We start from the raw sequence: 18203 nt of genomic DNA, 5'->3' as shown, positions 1-18203 counted from the left end.
CACTTGAACTAAGGGGCCTAGCCCGAACCATGAAAAACAGCCCCAGATCATTATTCCTCCTCCACCAAACTTTACAGTTGGCACTATGCATTGGGGCAGGTAGCGTTCTCCTGGCATCCGCCAAACCCAGATCCGTCCGCCGGACTGCCAGATGGTGAAACGTGACATGCTAATGCACCATTCCTCTTCCCTACATTGTGCACTACTTTTGAGAAGGGCCCATAGGGCTCTATGTAGGGAATAAGGGGCCATTTGGGATGCAGGCTGGCTGTTACATTAATCCTCCTCCACCAAACTTTACAGTTGGCACTATGCCAGAGTCCAATGGCGGCGAGCTTTACACCACTCCAGCCGACGCTTGGCATTGCGCGTGGGTGATCTTAGGCTTGTGTGCGGCTGCTCGGCCATGGAAACCCATTTCATGAAGCTCCCGACAAACTGTTCTTGTGCTGACGTTGCTTCCAGAGGCAGTTTGGAACTCGGTAGTAAGTGTTGCAACCAGAAGGAGAGACGATTTCTACGCGCTACGTGCTTCAGCACTCACCATCCCGTTCTGTGAGCTTGTGTGGCCTACCACTTCACGGCTGAGCCGTTGTTGCTCCTAGACGTTTCCACTTCACAATAACAGCATTTACAGTTGACCGGGGGTGGCTCTAGCAGGGCAGAAATTTGACGAACTGACTTGTTGTTTGTCTATGGAGATTGCATGGCTGTATGCTCAATTTTATACATCTGTCGGCAACGGGTGTGGCTAAAATCGCCAAATCCACTAATTTTAATTAATTATCCACATACTGCTGTACAGTGAGGGGAAAAAGTATTTGATCCCTTGCTGATTTTGTACGTTTGCCCACTGACAAAGTTATGATCAGTCTATAATTTTAATGGTAGGTTTATTTGAACAGTGAGAGACAGAATAACAACAAAAAAATCCAGAAAAACGCATGTAAAAAATGTTATAAATTGATTTGCATTTTAATGAGGGAAATAAGTATTTGACCCCTCTGCAAAACATGACTTAGTACTTGGTGGCAAAACCCTTGTTGGCAATCACAGAGGTCAGACGTTTCTTGTAGTTGGCCACCAGGTTTGCACACATCTCAGGAGGGATTTTGTCCCACTCCTCTTTGCAGATCTTCTCCAAGTCATTAAGGTTTCGAGGCTGACGTTTGGCAACTCAAACCTTCAGCTCCCTCCACAGATTTTCTATGGGATTAAGGTCTGGAGACTGGCTAGGCCACTCCAGGACCTTAATGTGCTTCTTCTTGAGCCACTCCTTTGTTGCCTTGGCCGTGTGTTTTGGGTCATTGTCATGCTGGAATACCCATCCAAGACCCATTTTCAATGCCCTGGTACATGGCCCCGTCCATCGTCCCTTTGATGCGGTGAAGTTGTCCTGTCCCCTTAGCAGAAAAACACCCCCAAAGCATAATGTTTCCACCTCCATGTTTGACGGTGGGGATGGTGTTCTTGGGGTCATAGGCAGCATTCCTCCTCCTCCAAACATGGCGAGTTGAGTTGATGCCAAAGAGCTCCATTTTGGTCTCATCTGACCACAACACTTTCACCCAGTTCTCCTCTGAATCATTCAGATGTTCATTGGCAAACTTCAGATGGGCATGTATATGTGCTTTCTTGAGCAGGGGGACCTTATGGGCGCTGCAGGATTTCAATCCTTCACGACGTAGTGTGTTACCAATTATTTTCTTGGTGACTATGGTCCCAGCTGCCTTGAGATCATTGACAAGATCCTCCCGTGTAGTTCTGGGCTGATTCCTTGCCGTTCTCATGATCATTGCAACTCCACGAGGTGAGATCTTGCATAGAGCCCCAGTCCGAGGGAGATTGACAGTTATTTTGTGTTTCTTCCATTTGCGAATAATCGCACCAACTGTTGTCACCTTCTCACCAAGCTGCTTGGTGATGGTCTTGTAGCCCATTCCAGCCTTGTGTAGGTCTACAATCTTGTCCCTGACATCTTTGGAAAGCTCTTTGGTTTTGGTCATGGTGGAGAGTTTGGAATCTGATTGATTGATTGCTTCTGTGGACAGGTGTCTTTTATACAGGTAACAAACTGAGATTAGGAGCACTCCCGTTAAGAGTGTGCTCCTAATCTCAGCTCGTTACCTATATAAAAGACACCTGGGATTCAGAAATCTTTCTGATTGAGAGGGGGTCAAATACTTATTTCCCTCATTAAAATGCAAATCAATTTGTAACATTTTTGACATGCGTTTTTCTGGATTTTTTTGTTGTTATTCTGTCTCTCACTGTTCAAATAAACCTACCATTAAAATTATAGACTGATCATTTATTTGTCAGTGGGCAAACGTACAAAATCAGCAGGGGATCAAATACTTTTTTCCCTCACTGTATATATAGTGTATAAAGCCAGCTATGTTTCCCTGCTGTATATATAGTGTAATTGTAATCCAAACCCAACCTTCATTTACTAATGAGGTTCCAAACTCTGTTTTAGACGAGACTGACTTCATGACCAAAATTATCCTATTTACACTGTGTAGTCAATTTTGACACTAGAATAAATGTTTCTGACTCTTATCGATGCCACATAGGCCGTTTTCAAAAGGATTAGTTGTTTTTTAGGGGCAGTCACTCTTTAAGGTAATGTTGAGCAGCTAATTAGTAGAATCAGTGTTAAATTGGGGTTGGACTGAACCTACAGGAAGGTAGATCTCCAGTAAAAAAAGGTTGGGGTAGCTCTGATCTAGCCAGAAGCATTGAGGATGATAATGTGATGTGATTTCATATTTCATAGGTAACTCCATCACAACCATCCCAGTAGGTGCGTTCAACGGCATCCCCAACCTGGAGTCCATCAACCTGGGAAAGAATAAGCTGACAACTGCTGGAATCGCCCCACACACCTTCAATGTAAGAGTCTTTCCTTCAAAATAAGAGTCTTTATCACAATTGCTTTCCGCACGCCTTCAGGGAAGAGTCTTTCCTTCAAAATATGAGTATTTTTCACAATGAGCCCCCACACACCTTCAAAGTAAGAGTCTCTCCTTCAAAATAAGAGTGCTTCACAACAAGCTCCGCACGCCTTTAAAGTAAGAGTCTCACCTTCATAATAAGAGTCTTTCTCTGCTGGCATCAGCCTGCACGCTTTCAAAGTAAGAGTCGCACCGGCTGCATCACTGCTAGGTATGGTGATAGCACCGCCCTCCATCGCATGGCGCTACAGAGGGTGGTGTGGACAGCCCACTACATCACTGGGGCCGAGCTCCCTGCCATCCAGGACCCCTATATCAGGCGGTGTGAAATTAAGGCCCGGAAAATCGTTAGACTCCAGCCACCCAGACACACACACACACACACACACACACACACACACACACACACACACACACACACACAAATACTGTACATTCAATACTGATTTTCATGATGAAATCCCTGAGCGGTTTCCTTCCTCTCTGGCAAATGAGTTAGGAAGGAGGCCTGTATCTTTGTAGTGACTGGGTGTATTGATACGCCATCCAAAGTGTAATGAATAACTTCACCATGCTCAAAGGGATATTCAATGTCTGCTTTTTGTATTTTTACCCATCTACCAATCGGTGCCCTTCTTTGCAAGGCATTTGAAAACCTTCTGGTCTTTGTGGTTGAATCTGTGTTTGAAATACACTGCTCGACTGAGGGACCTTACAGGTAATTGTATGTGTGGGGTACGGAGATGAGGTAGTCATTCATATGCAGATGACACCATTTTGTATACATCTGGCCCTTCATTGGACACTGTGTTAACAAACCTCCAAACGAGCTTCAATGCCATACAACACTTCTTCCGTAGCCTACAACTGCTCTTAAACACTAGTAAAACTAAATGCATGCTCTTCAATCGAAAGCTTCTGGCACCCGCCCACCCGACTAGAATCACTACTCTCGACGGGTCTGACCTAGAATATGTGGACAACTACAAATACCTAGGTGTCTGGTTAGACTGTAAACTCTCCTTCCAGACTCACATTAAGCATCTCCAATCCAAAGTTAAATCTAGAATCTGCTTCCTATTTCGCAACAAAGCCTCCTTCACTCATGCTGCCAAACATGCCCTCGTAAAACTGACTATCCTACCGATCCTTGACTTCGGCGATGTCATTTACAAAATAGCCTCCAACACTCTACTCAGTAAATTGGATGTAGTCTATCACAGTGCCATCCGTTTTGTCACCAAAGCCCCATATACTACCCACCACTGTGACCTGTACGCTCTTGTTGGCTGCTCCTCACTACATATTCGTTGCCAAACCCACTGGCTCCAGGCCATCTATAAATCACTGCTAGGCAAATCCCTGCCTTATCTTAGCTCATTGGTCACCATAGCAACACCCACCCGTAGTATGCGCTCCAGCAGGTATATCTCACTGGTCATCCCCAAAGCCAACACCTCCTTTGGCCGCCATTCCTTCCAGTTCTCTGCTGCAAATGACTGGAACGAACTGCAAAAATCTCTGAAGCTGGAGACTCTTATCTCCCTCACTAACTTTAAGCATCAGTTGTCAGAGCACCTTACCGATCACTGCACCTGTACACAGCCCATCTGTAATTAGCCCACCCAACTACCTCATCCCCATATTGTTATTTATTTTGCTCATTTGCACCCCAATATCTCCTGCACATCATCTCTTGCACATCTATCATTCCAGTGTTAATACTAATTGTAATTATTTTGCACTATAGCCTATTTATTGCCTTACCTCCATAACTTACTACATTTGCACACACTGTATATATATTTTCTGTTGTATTTTTTTGACTTTATGTTTTTTTACCCCATATGTAACTCTGTGTTGTTGTTTTTAATCGCACTGCTTTGCTTTATCTTGGCCAGGTCGCAGTTGTAAATGAGAACTTGTTCTCAACTGGCTTACCTGGTTAAATAAATGTTAAATAAATAAATAATTAAAAATAATAATAATATTAAATACTATTATTGCACACAGTCCATGCAACATATTATGGGACTTGTTAAGCAACATTTTTACTCCTGAACTTGGGTTGAATACTTACTGACTCAAGACATTTAATATTTTCATTTCTTATTAATTAGTACAATTTCAAAAAATATATTCCGCTTTGACATTATGGAGTATTGTGTGTAGGCCAGTGACAAAAAAATCTCAAAATAATTTACATTTACATTTAATCCATTTTAAATTCAGGATGTAACATTTTAAAAATGTTTTGTATGCTTAGATTATATTATTTTATACTAATACACTTTTGTTTCACAAGTAATAAAATAAAAAAATAAAAAAAGAGGGGTCAAAATTATTGGTTCTCCTGTTTTCTATACTCCAGCACTTCCCCTCCTCTCCTTCTGGATCTTAGACCACTCCTCCATACAGAATATTTCCAGATCCTTGATATCCTTCATCTCCGCTTATGGACCGCTCTCTTCAATTCAAACCACAGGTTTTCAATGGGGTTCAAGTCCGGAGACTGAAATGGCCATTGCAAAATGTTGATTTTGTGGTCAATTATCAATTTCTTGTGGATTGGGGTTATTATCTTGCTGAAATGGAAGATCCACTTGTGGCAGAGGCAACCAGGTTGTTGGCTCTGTTCCAATCCAACCAGGTTTTTGGCTCTGTTCCAATCCAACCAGGTTGTTGGCTCTGTTCCAATCCAACCAGGTTGTTGGCTCTGTTCCAATCCAACCAGGTTTTTGGCTCTGTTCCAATCCAACCAGGTTTTTGGCTCTGTTCCAATCCAACCAGGTTGTTGGCTCTGTTCCAACCCAACCAGGTCTTTGGCTCTGTTCCAATCCAACCAGGTTGTTGGCTCTGTTCCAATCCAACCAGGTTGTTGGCTCTGTTCCAGTCCAAGTGCCAATGCCGTTTAGGGATACACTACGTTTTTATTTTCTATTTCCAACCAGCTAGATCCCCTAAGGTGAGGATCTAGAGACAGTCAGGAAGTTTCTAGAATAACAATAAAGCCTGATTTTGTTAACAAGAAACTCCCTATCATGACAGAGTGCCAACATCGACAGTTTTATATCCAAACCCCACCCACCCCACTGCTACGGGTCAAGCACACCTAGATGCATGCACGCACACACACGCACGCACGAACACACACAAGCGTTGTTAATGTTGTTCATGTTTGTTGGTCAGGGCCTGAAGTTCCTGAGCCGTCTGTACCTGGACAACAACCTCCTAGAGACGGTCCCAATGGATCTCCCATCCACACTACAGGAGCTGAAGATCAACGAGAACCACCTCAAAGGGATCGAAGAGAACAGCTTCCAAGGTAGTACAAAGAAATAACAAATCTGCTTGCTGCTAGTTACTGGACAAAAAGCCAAATTACTTTTCAATCTTCTTTTCAAATCAAATCAAATTTTATGTGTAGACCTTACAGTGAAATGCTTACTTACAAGCCCTTAACCAACAATGCAGTTCAAGAAATAGAGTTAAGAAAATATGTACTGATAAAAAAAAAAATATATAAATAAAAGAAGAAAAAAAAAAATAACACAATAAAATAACAATAATGAGGCTATATACAGGGGATACCGGTACCGAGGCTATATACAGGGGATACCGGTACCGAGGCTATATACAGGGGATACCGGTACCGAGGCTATATACAGGGGATACCGGTACCGAGGCTATATACAGGGGATACCGGTACCGAGGCTATATACAGGGGATACCGGTACCGAGGCTATATACAGGGGATACCGGTACCGAGGCTATATACAGGGGATACCGGTACCGAGGCTATATACAGGGGATACCGGTACCGAGGCTATATACAGGGGGTACCGGTACCGAGGCTATATACAGGGGATACCGGTACAGAGTCAATGTGCGGGGGTACAGGTTAGTCGAGGTAATTTGTACATGTAGGTAGGGGTAAAGTGACTATGCATAGATAATAAACAGCGAATAGCAGCAGTGTAAAAACAAAGGGGGGGGGGGGGGGGGGGGGGGGTTGTCAATGTAAATAGTCCAGGTGGCCATTTGATTAATTGTTCAGCAGTCTAATGGCTTGGGTGACTGGAGTCTTTGACCATTTTTAGGCCTTCCTCTGACACCGCCTGGTATAGAGGTCCTGGATGGCAGGAAGCTTGGCCCCAGTGATGTATTGGGCCATATGCACTACCCCATGTAGCGCCTTACGGTCAGATGGCGAGCAGTTGCCATATCAGGCGGTGATGCAACCAGTCAGGATGCTCTCGATGGTGCAGCTGTATAACTTTTTGAGGATCTGGGGACCCAAATCTTTTCAGTCTCCTGAGAGGGAAAAGGTGTTGTCGTGCCCTCTTCACGACTGTCTTGGTGTGTTGGGACCATAATAGTTCGTTGGTGATGTGGACACCAAGGAACTTGAAACCCGCTGCACTACAGACCCGTTGATGTTAATGGAGGTCTGTTTGACCCGCCTTTTCCTGTAGTCCACGATCAGCTCCTTTGTCTTGCTCATATTGAGGGAGAGGTTGTTGTCCTGGCACCACACTGCCAGGTCTCTGACCTCCTCCCTCTAGGCTGTCTCACATAGTTGTCGGTGATCAGGCCTACCACTGTTGTATCATCAGCAAACAATGATGGTGTTGGAGTCGTGCCTGGCCATGCAGTCGTGGGTGAACAGGGAGTACAGGAGGGGACTGAGCACACACCCCTGAGGGGCCCCCGTGTTGAGGATCAGCGTGGTGGAGGTGTTGTTACCTACCCTTACCACCTGGGGGGCGGCCCGTCAGGAAGTCCAGGATCCAGTTGCAGAGGGAGGTGATTAGTCCCAGGGTACTTAGATTAGTGATGAGCTTTGAGGGCACTATGGTGTTGAACGCTGAGCTGTAGTCAATGAACAGCATTCTCACATTGGTGTTCCTTTTGTCCAGGTGGGAAAGGGCAGTGTGGAGTCCGATTGAGATTGTGTCATCTGTGGCTCTGTTGGGGCGGTATGCAAATTGGAGTGGGTCTAGGGTTTCCGGGATGATGGTGTTGATGTGAGCCATGACCAGACTTTCAAAGCACTTCATGGCTACCGACGTGAGTGCTACGGGGCGGTAATCATTTAGGCAGGTTACCTTCGCTTCTTTGGGCACAGGGAATATGGTGGTCTGCTTGAAACATGTAGGTATTACAGACTCAGTCAGGGAGAAGTTGAAAATGTCAGTGAAGACACTTACCAGTTGGTCCACGCATGCTCTCAGTACACGTCCTGGTAATCAGTCTGTGAATGTTGACCTGTTTAAAGGTCTTACTCACGTCGGCTACGGAGAGTGTGATCACAGTCGTCTGGAACAGCTGGTGCTCTCATGCATGCTTCAGTGTTGCTTACCTCAAAGCGAGCATACAATTTTTTTAGCTCTTCTGTTAGGCTTGCGTCACAGTGCAGCTCGCGGCTGTGTTTCCCTTTGTAGTCCATAATAGTTTGCAAGCCCTGCCACATCCGACGAGCGTCACAGCCGGTGTAGTTGGGGGCATTACAGGCCATATAATGCTTCAATCTAAAATACTTTGACAGCACAAACGTAAATAATTGTCACTGGAAGTGGCTAAAACTATGAACAAACACAGGTCTGACATTTATAGGAAAATATTTTAATTGCTGTGTAATTTCTGGAAGGTCTGAGCAACCTGTTGACCTTGGAGTTGGAGGGGAATGTCCTGAGTGAAGGGAATGTGGATCCTCTAGCTTTCAGCCCCCTCTCCCAGCTCTCCTACCTCCGTCTGGGCAGAAACCACTTCAGGATCGTCCCCCAGGGCTTGCCCCCATCTCTACTGGTGAGCTTTATCAATTTTATCCATTTATTTCTGTGGATGGAAATTCCTTGGATAAAACGAAGGTACATTTCGTATTTCCTCAAGGCTCTGTTCTTGGACCACTACATTAATTTTCTCTGCGATTTTAGTCATAAACACAGTGTACATTTTCACTGCTAAGTGGACGATACACATTTCGAGGAAACATGGTGAAGCAACTGCAACCTTTTTCTTGATAAAAAGTCTAATCCAGGACTCACTCTCATGCTCTGGTTAAAGGCAAGGCGCCGTGTCAGTCCAGGAAGGAGTGGCTCTGGCAGACATTTTCTCCTTAAAACTACCACTGAGGTCTACTTTGAACAAACATACCAATTATGGCTAACCCAAACAGTCAGGGTTACCACAGACATGGAGGCCTGCTTGACTTAACATCCAGTATAACATGTTCAATAACAGCAGCTGTGTTGTTGTGTATATTACACTAGAGGAAGTAAGGGCCTCAACACAGCATCTCTCTTAGAGGAAGGAAGGGCCTCAACACAGCATCTCTCTTAGAGGAAGGAAGGGCCTCAACACAGCATCTCTCATAGAGGAAGGAAGGGCCTCAACACAGCATCTCTCTTAGAGGAAGGAAGGGCCTCAATACAGCATCTCTCTTAGAGGAAGGAAGGGCCTCAACACAGCATCTCTCTTAGAGGAAGGAAGGGCCTCAACACAGCATCTCTCATAGAGGAACAAAAGGCCTCAACACAGCATCTCTCTTAGAGGAAGGAAGGGCCTCAACACAGCATCTCTCTTAGAGGAAGGAAGGGCCTCAACACAGCATCTCTTAGAGGAAGGAAGGGCCTCAACACAGCATCTCTCATAAGGAAGGAAGGGCCTCAACACAGCATCTCTCATAGAGGAACAAAAGGCCTCAACATAGCATCTCTCTTAGAGGAAGGAAGGGCCTCAACACAGCATCTCTCTTAGAGGAAGGAAGGGCCTCAACACAGCATCTCTCATAGAGGAAGGAAGGGCCTCAACACAGCATCTCTCATAGAGGAACAAAAGGCCTCAACATAGCATCTCTCTTAGAGGAAGGAAGGGCCTCAACACAGCATCTCTCTTAGAGGAAGGAATGGCCTCAACACAGCATCTCTCTTAGAGGAAGGAAGGGCCTCAACACAGCATCTCCCATAGAGGAACAAAAGGCCTCAACACAGCATCTCTCTTAGAGGAAGGAAGGGCCTCAACACAGCATCTCTCTTAGAGGAAGGAAGGGCCTCAACACAGCATCTCTCATAGAGGAACGAAGGGCCTCAACACAGCATCTCTAATAGAGGAACAAAAGGCCTCAACACAGCATCTCTCATAGAGGAACAAAAGGCCTCAACATAGCATCTCTCTTAGAGGAAGGAAGGGCCTCAACACAGCATCTCTCTTAGAGGAAGGAAGGGCCTCAACACAGCATCTCTCTTAGAGGAAGGAAGGGCCTCAACACAGCATCTCTTAGAGGAAGGAAGGGCCTCAACACAGCATCTCTCTAAGAGGAAGGAAGGGCCTCAACACAGCATCTCTCTTAGGGGAAGGAAGGGCCTCAACACAGCATCTCTCTTAGAGGAAGGAAGGGCCTCAACACAGCATCTCTTAGAGGAAGGAAGGGCCTCAACACAGCATCTCTCATAGAGGAAGGAAGGTCCTCAACACAGCATCTCTCATAGAGGAACAAAAGGCCTCAACACAGCATCTCTCTTAGAGGAAGGAAGGGCCTCAACACAGCATCTCTCTTAGAGGAAGGAAGGGTCTCAACACAGCATCTCTCATAGAGGAAGGAAGGGCCTCAACACAGCATCTCTCATAGAGGAACAAAATGCCTCAACATAGCATCTCTCTTAGAGGAAGGAAGGGCCTCAACACAGCATCTCTCTTAGAGGAAGGAATGGCCTCAACACAGCATCTCTCTTAGAGGAAGGAAGGGCCTCAACACAGCATCTCCCATTGAGGAACAAAAGGCCTCAACAGAGCATCTCTCTTAGAGGAAGGAAGGGCCTCAACACAGCATCTCTAATAGAGGAACGGGCCTCAACAGAGCATCTCTCATAGAGGAACGAAGGGCCTCAACAGAGCATATCTCATAGAGGAAAGAAGGGCCTCAACACAGCATCTCTAATAGAGGAACAAAAGGCCTCAACACAGCATCTCTCTTAGAGGAACGAAGGGCCTCAACAGAGCATCTCTCATAGAGGAAGGAAGGGCCTCAACACAGCATCTCTAATAGAGGAACAAAAGGCCACAACACAGCATCTCTCTTAGAGGAACGAAGGGCCTCAACAGAGCATCTCTCATAGAGGAAGGAAGGGCCTCAACACAGCATCTCTCATAGAGTAACAGGCCTCAACACAGCATCTCTCATAGAGGAAGGAAGGGCCTCAACACAGCATCTCTAATAGAGGAACGGGCCTCAACACAGCATCTCTCATAGAGTAACAGGCCTCAACACAGCATCTCTCATAGAGGAAGGAAGGGCCTCAACACAGCATCTCTAATAGAGGAACGGGCCTCAACACAGCATCTCTCATAGAGTAACAGGCCTCAACACAGCATCTCTCATAGAGGAAGGAAGGGCCTCAACACAGCATCTCTCATAGAGTAACAGGCCTCAACACAGCATCTCTCATAGAGGAAGGAAGGGCCTCAACACAGCATCTCTCATAGAGGAAGGAAGGGCCTCAACACAGCATCTCTCATAGAGGAACGGGCCTCAACACAGCATCTCTCATAGAGTAACAGGCCTCAACACAGCATCTCTCATAGAGGAAGGAAGGGCCTCAACACAGCATCTCTAATAGAGGAACGGGCCTCAACACAGCATCTCTCATAGAGTAACAGGCCTCAACACAGCATCTCTCATAGAGGAAGGAAGGGCCTCAACACAGCATCTCTCATAGAGTAACAGGCCTCAACACAGCATCTCTCATAGAGGAAGGAAGGGCCTCAACACAGCATCTCTAATAGAGGAACGGGCCTCAACACAGCATCTCTCATAGAGGAAGGAAGGGCCTCAACACAGCATCTCTCATAGAGTAACAGGCCTCAACACAGCATCTCTCATAGAGGAAGGAAGGGCCTCAACACAGCATCTCTAATAGAGGAAGGAAGGGCCTCAACACAGCATCTCTCATAGAGTAACAGGCCTCAACACAGCATCTCTCATAGAGGAAGGAAGGGCCTCAACACAGCATCTCTCATAGAGGAAGGAAGGGCCTCAACACAGCATCTCTAATAGAGGAACGGGCCTCAACACAGCATCTCTCATAGAGGAAGGAAGGGCCTCAACACAGCATCTCTCATAGAGTAACAGGCCTCAACACAGCATCTCTCATAGAGGAAGGAAGGGCCTCAACACAGCATCTCTCATAGAGGAAGGAAGGGCCTCAAAAGAGCATCTCTAATAGAGGAAGGAAGGGCCTCAACACAGCATCTCTCATAGAGTAACAGGCCTCAACACAGCATCTCTCATAGAGGAAGGAAGGGCCTCAACACAGCATCTCTCATAGAGTAACAGGCCTCAACACAGCATCTCTCATAGAGGAAGGAAGGGCCTCAACACAGCATCTCTCATAGAGGAAGGAAGGGCCTCAACACAGCATCTCTCATAGAGTAACAGGCCTCAACACAGCATCTCTCATAGAGGAAGGAAGGGCCTCAACACAGCATCTCTCATAGAGTAACAGGCCTCAACACAGCATCTCTCATAGAGGAACGAAGGGCCTCAATACAGTATCTCTCTTAGAGGAAGGAAAGGCCTCAAAAGAGCATCTCCATTCTTTCATTGTATGGTTCTGTTTCTTTTCAGGAGGTTTGTCTTGAGAACAACCTGATAGAAGAGATATCCGACTCAGTCTTCAACCAAACCACTAACCTGAACGTGATCTCACTGAGACACAACAGACTGGATGAGTCCAGGATAGCACCTCTAGCATGGATCAACCACAAGTAAGAAAACAATAGGATTTCAGAAGTCTTCTTTTTCTTATCAATGAATCTTACAGATAATAACATATTTTCCTTTCCTTTCTCTTTCATGTGTGGATTCTCTCTCTGTCTCTCTCTCTCTCTCTCTCTCTCTCTCTCTCTCTCTCTCTGTCTCTCTCTCTGTCTCTGTCTCTGTCTCTCTGTCTCTCTCTCTCTCTCTCTCTCTCTCTCTCTCTCTCTCTCTCTCTCTGTCTCTGTCTCTCTCTGTCTCTCTCTGTCTCTCTCTCTCTCTCTCTGTCTCTCTCTGTCTCTCTCTCTCTCTCTCTCTCTGTCTCTCTCTCGCTCTCTCTCTCTCTCTCTCTCTCTGTCTCTTTGTCTCTCTGTCTCTCTGTCTCTGTCTCTCTCTCTCTCTCTCTCTCTCTCTCTCTCTCTCTCTCTCTCTCTCTCTCTCTGTCTCTGTCTCTGTCTCTGTCTCTGTCTCTGTCTCTGTCTCTCTCTCTCTCTCTCTCTCTCTCTCTCTCTCTCTCTCTCTCTCTGTCTCTGTCTCTGTCTCTGTCTCTCTCTGTCTCTCTCTCTGTCTCTCTCTCTCTCTCTCTCTCTCTCTCTCTCTGTCTCTCTGTCTCTCTCTCTCTCGCTCTCTCACTCACATCAGGAACCTGGAGTCCATTGACCTATCCTACAACCGTCTGTACCTGGTCCCATCCTACCTGCCCAGAGCTCTGGTCCACCTGGTCTTGGTAGGGAACCAGATCGAGAGGATCCCAGGTATTTACCAAGTGTTTTAATTAATACTTCTAAGTGCTATCCTCTGGGAATACAATGTTCATCTTGTTCTATGTTTTAATTCAGGGTTTGTGTTTGCCCACATGGAGCCGGGCATCGAGTACCTGTACCTGTCCTACAACAAGCTGGATGGGGACGGGGTTGAGCCACAGTCCTTCTTGGGCACGTACACCTCCATGACAGAGCTGTGTTTAGACCACAACCAGCTGATCACGGTTCCATCTGGTATCAACCAGATGAGCACTCTGCACTTCCTCCGCCTCAATGACAACAAAATTAGGTATTGGGATTGTTACTGTACACTGACGTAAATGTTTATAGATGCACCATTTCACCATGTGCTGTTTCAATAGGTACACTAGCTAAAGTACGCTGACCGCAGTGACAACCCTGTAGTTATTTGGACCAAGACGATGAAGTAAGGAAATTCAAGTGATTGATCATTGGGCTATAATAACCAAGTGATATAACCATATTTGCAGATCTGAACCTTCCCTTTCTGATCAGTTTGTAGTTTTGGGAGAGGAGCATGATTTGAATAGGCCTTCACAGAACACATGACAAGATTGATCAATTCAAGAGTATTGACTTTCTTCTTGACAACCAGTCCAGTACACAGAGTATAGGTAATCACTTCATGATGTATAACCAATCACTTTTCAACATGTTACAGGACGTTTGCAGAGGACGCTATCTGTGACCCCCAGAAGGACGAGGACATTAACATAGTGACGCTGCGTCTGGAGAACAACTACATCGACCCCAGGAAGATCTCCCTCACCGCCTTCTCCTGCGTACGATCCTACTCCAGCATCGTCTTGAAACCTCAGTGGACCAAGTAACATGCTTCTTTTAACACTGTGTTATTATATTAAAAGTTGTAAAACATTTTTTTGAACTAAATCGCCAGTTGTGTTGAAACCTCAGTGGATGAAGTAAAATGCTTCTAACATTGTGGCTGAATTCCGAACAGACCCCTTAGCCGCTTCCCCTGTAGATCTGATAGGTGGAAACAATATGGCTACATTTCCACACAGCTAATCAGATGGCAAGATCAAGTAATAATCATATTGGTTCAGCCAATCACAAAGGAAGAATAATAATAATGACCACGATCCTCTCAGATCAACAGGAAGTCCACGTGGAATTCAGCCTCTGTCTGCTATTCTAGTAAAAGTCCAAAACCAAATAAACTGTCACTGGCCGTGTCCGAAATCTGTCAGGTATGGGTATTGACAGTCTATCACTAAATCACCATCACCAGCCTCCAACTGTATCTCATTATTACCTAGAGATGCTTACAACCTGCTGATGGTCACTTTGACAGAGTGCCAGAGTTCCTGTTCCAGTTAATATTACCGTAAAGTAAAAGGTCGAATCGAACCGATTTACCTTCTTAACGAGCGGGTCATGACCCACAGTAGGGAAAGACTCCACTGTTGTGCAGCGCCTTGCAAAAGTATTCAGCCCCCTTGAATTTCTTCACATTTTATTGTGTTACAAAGTGGGATTAAAATGTATTTAATTGTCTTTTTTTTTGTCAACAATCTACACAAAATACTCTGTAATGTCAAAGTGGAAGAAAATGTTGAACATATTTTAAGAATTAATAAAAAATTCAATCACTAAAATATAGTCGTTGCTTAAGTACTCAGCTCCCTCAGTCAATACATGTTAGAAACACCTTTAGCATCAATTACAGCTGTGATTGTGCAATATTTGCCCATTCATCTTTTCATAATTCTTCAAGCTCTGTCAACATGTTTGGGATCGTGGCTAGACAGCCATTTTAAGTCATGGATTTTCAAGCAGATTTAAGTCCAAACTGTAACTTGGTCACTCACTGACATTCAGTGTCGTCTTGGTAAGCAACTCCAGTGTAGATTTTTTCCTTGTGTTGTAGGTTATTGTCCTGCTGAAAGGTGAATTCCTCTCCCAGTCTCTGGTGTAATGCAGACTGAAGCAGGTTTTCCTTTAGGGTCTTTCCTGTGCTTAACTCCATCCCGTTTCTTTTTATCCTGAAAAACTCCCCAGTATTTGCCGATGTCAAGCATACCCATACCATGATGCAGCCACCACCATGCTTGAAAATAAGGAAGCAGTTACTCAGTGACGTGTTGTTGGATTTGCCCCAAATATATTACTTTGCATCTAAGCCAAAAAGTTAATTGCTTTGCCACATTTTTAGTAGTATTACTTTAGTGCCTTGTTGCAAACAGGATGCATGTTTTGGAATATTTACATTCTCTATATTTGTATTTCTCTTTTAACCCTGTAATTTAGGTCATTATTGTGGAGTCACTACAATGTTATTGATCCATCCTCAGTTCTTTCCATCACAGCCATTAAACTCGGTAACTGTTTTAATATCATCAATGACCTCATGGTAAGAGAGCAGTTTCCTAGTGGATAGGGGGGATATAGTGGATAGGGGGGGTATAGTGGATAGGGGGGATATAGGGATAGGGGGATATAGTGGATAGGGTGATATAGTGGATAGGGGGGATATAGGGATAGGGGGGATATAGTGGATAGGGGGATATAGGGATAGGGGGATATAGTGGATAGGGTGATATAGGGATAGGGGGGATATAGTGGATAGGGGGATATAGTGGATAGGGGGGATATAGTGGATAGGGGGATATAGTGGATAGGGGGATATAGTGGATAGAGGGATATAGGGATAGGGGGGATATAGTGGATAGGGGGATATAGTGGATAGGGGGGATATAGTGAATAGGGGGATATAGTGGATAGGAGGGATATAGTGGATAGGGGGGATATAGTGGATAGGGGGGATATAGTGGATAGGGGGGATATAGTGGATAGGGGGATATAGTGGATAGGGGGGATATAGTGGATAGGGGGGATATAGTGGATAGGGGGATATAGTGGATAGGGGGGATATAGTGGATAGGGGGGATATAGTGAATAGGGGGATATAGTGGATAGGAGGGATATAGTGGATAGGGGGGATATAGTGGATAGGGGGGATATAGTGGATAGGGGGATATAGTGGATAGGGGGATATAGTGGATAGGGGGATATAGTGGATAGGGGGGATATAGTGGATAGGGGGGATATAGTGGATAGGGGGGATATAGGGATTGGGGGGATATAGTGGATAGGGGGATATAGTGGATAGGGGGGATATAGTGGATAGGGGGATATAGTGGATAGGGGGGATATAGTGGATAGGGGGATATAGTGGATAGGGGGGATATAGTGGATAGGGGGATATAGTGGATAGGGGGATATAGTGGATAGGGGGGATATAGTGGATAGGGGGGATATAGGGATAGGGGGGATATAGTGGATAGGGGGATATAGTGGATAGGGGGGATATAGTGGATAGGGGGGATATAGTGGATAGGGGGATATAGTGGATAGGGGGGATATAGTGGATAGGGGGGATATAGTGGATAGGGGGGATATAGTGGATAGGGGGGATATAGTGGATAGGGGGGATATAGTGGATAGGGGGGATAAGTTGCATCAGTATATTTATACGTTATTACGAGTACTTTCTTCTCAACTGAGTTATTTCACAACGCTTCAATCATTCTCAAAGAACACATACAGTACAACCACACATGGAGCCCCGTGGAAGGGAAACAGAACAACCACACATGGAGCCCCGTGGAAGGGAAACAGAACAACCACACATGGAGCCCTGTGGAAGGGAAACAGAACAACCACACATGGAGCCCTGTGGAAGGGAAACAGAAAAACCACACATGGAGCCCTGTGGAAGGGAAACAGAACAACCACACATGGAGCCCCGTGGAAGGGAAACAGAACAACCACACATGGAGCCCTGTGGAAGGGAAACAGAACAACCACACATGGAGCCCTGTGGAAGGGAAACAGAACAACCACACATGGAGCCCTGTGGAAGGGAAACAGAACAACCACACATGGAGCCCTGTGGAAGGGAAACAGAACAACCACACATGGAGCCCTGTGGACGGGAAACAGAACAACCACACATGGAGCCCTGTGGAAGGGAAACTTTTAGTTTCAGTGTTTCAAATCTGTCTGCTGCATCACTTCTACTTGGCTGGCTAAGATTCAAAAGTGGGGATATGAATTTATAAAAGCTAAATTAAATAATTGTATTATTGATAAGATCATACAAGTGGAAGTAACTGTTTTTTTCATACCTTTAATAAAACTCATGATGTAGTACAACTCAAATAAAGAAGTCTTCATTTTGGTTATGGTACATTTACTGATTTAATGAACCATTCTATTCATGGACTGAGGAGCTAACTTCATCATCCAGAACGTCCCTAAGCAACCTACGCCGATGCTCCCCAGACCCCGATGACAAGGGCTACGTCCCAAATTGCACCCAATTTCCTATATGGAAATAAAATGCTGTCCCACCTGTTGATGTCACTACCGAAACACACACATTAAAAGACTGTAGAACGAATGTGCCCCACCCCTACACATATCACCATGTGATGAGACTGTAGAACGAATGTACTTTAAGCCACACCCCTACAAATATCACCAGGTGATGGGATTGGCCGACTAATCAACATCTATTTGGCCAAAACATAGACGTCTATAATGTGCTCTACTGTAATATACTATACTCTATTGTATTGTACTCTACTATAATGTACTGTACAAGGCCGGTGAAGTTCTTCCACACCGATCTGATCCTCTGCAGCAGAGGTAACTCTGGGTCTTCCATTCCTGTGGCGGTCC

At 45.3% G+C, this 18203-nt stretch overlaps 1 protein-coding gene across 1 annotated transcript in view; it reads left to right on the top strand.

Moving 5' to 3' along the window:
- LOC311137814 (extracellular matrix protein 2-like) overlaps nucleotides 1–15111 on the top strand; it is a 39931-nt gene extending 24820 nt beyond the window's left edge. The window contains exons 5-11 of the mRNA XM_084172413.1: nucleotides 2780–2895; nucleotides 6147–6282; nucleotides 8608–8765; nucleotides 12583–12722; nucleotides 13354–13466; nucleotides 13551–13764; nucleotides 14158–15111. Of these exons, the coding sequence (XP_084028539.1) occupies nucleotides 2780–2895; nucleotides 6147–6282; nucleotides 8608–8765; nucleotides 12583–12722; nucleotides 13354–13466; nucleotides 13551–13764; nucleotides 14158–14326 (1046 nt within the window). The 3' untranslated portion in view covers nucleotides 14327–15111. The remainder of the gene's footprint in view (nucleotides 1–2779; nucleotides 2896–6146; nucleotides 6283–8607; nucleotides 8766–12582; nucleotides 12723–13353; nucleotides 13467–13550; nucleotides 13765–14157) is intronic.
- The last annotated feature ends 3092 nt before the right edge of the window (nucleotides 15112–18203 follow it).

Source organism: Coregonus lavaretus (genome assembly GCF_964263955.1).
Source record: "Coregonus lavaretus genome assembly, chromosome: 12".
Taxonomy (NCBI): domain Eukaryota; kingdom Metazoa; phylum Chordata; class Actinopteri; order Salmoniformes; family Salmonidae; genus Coregonus; species Coregonus lavaretus.
This window is presented reverse-complemented; position numbering and strand designations above follow the sequence as displayed.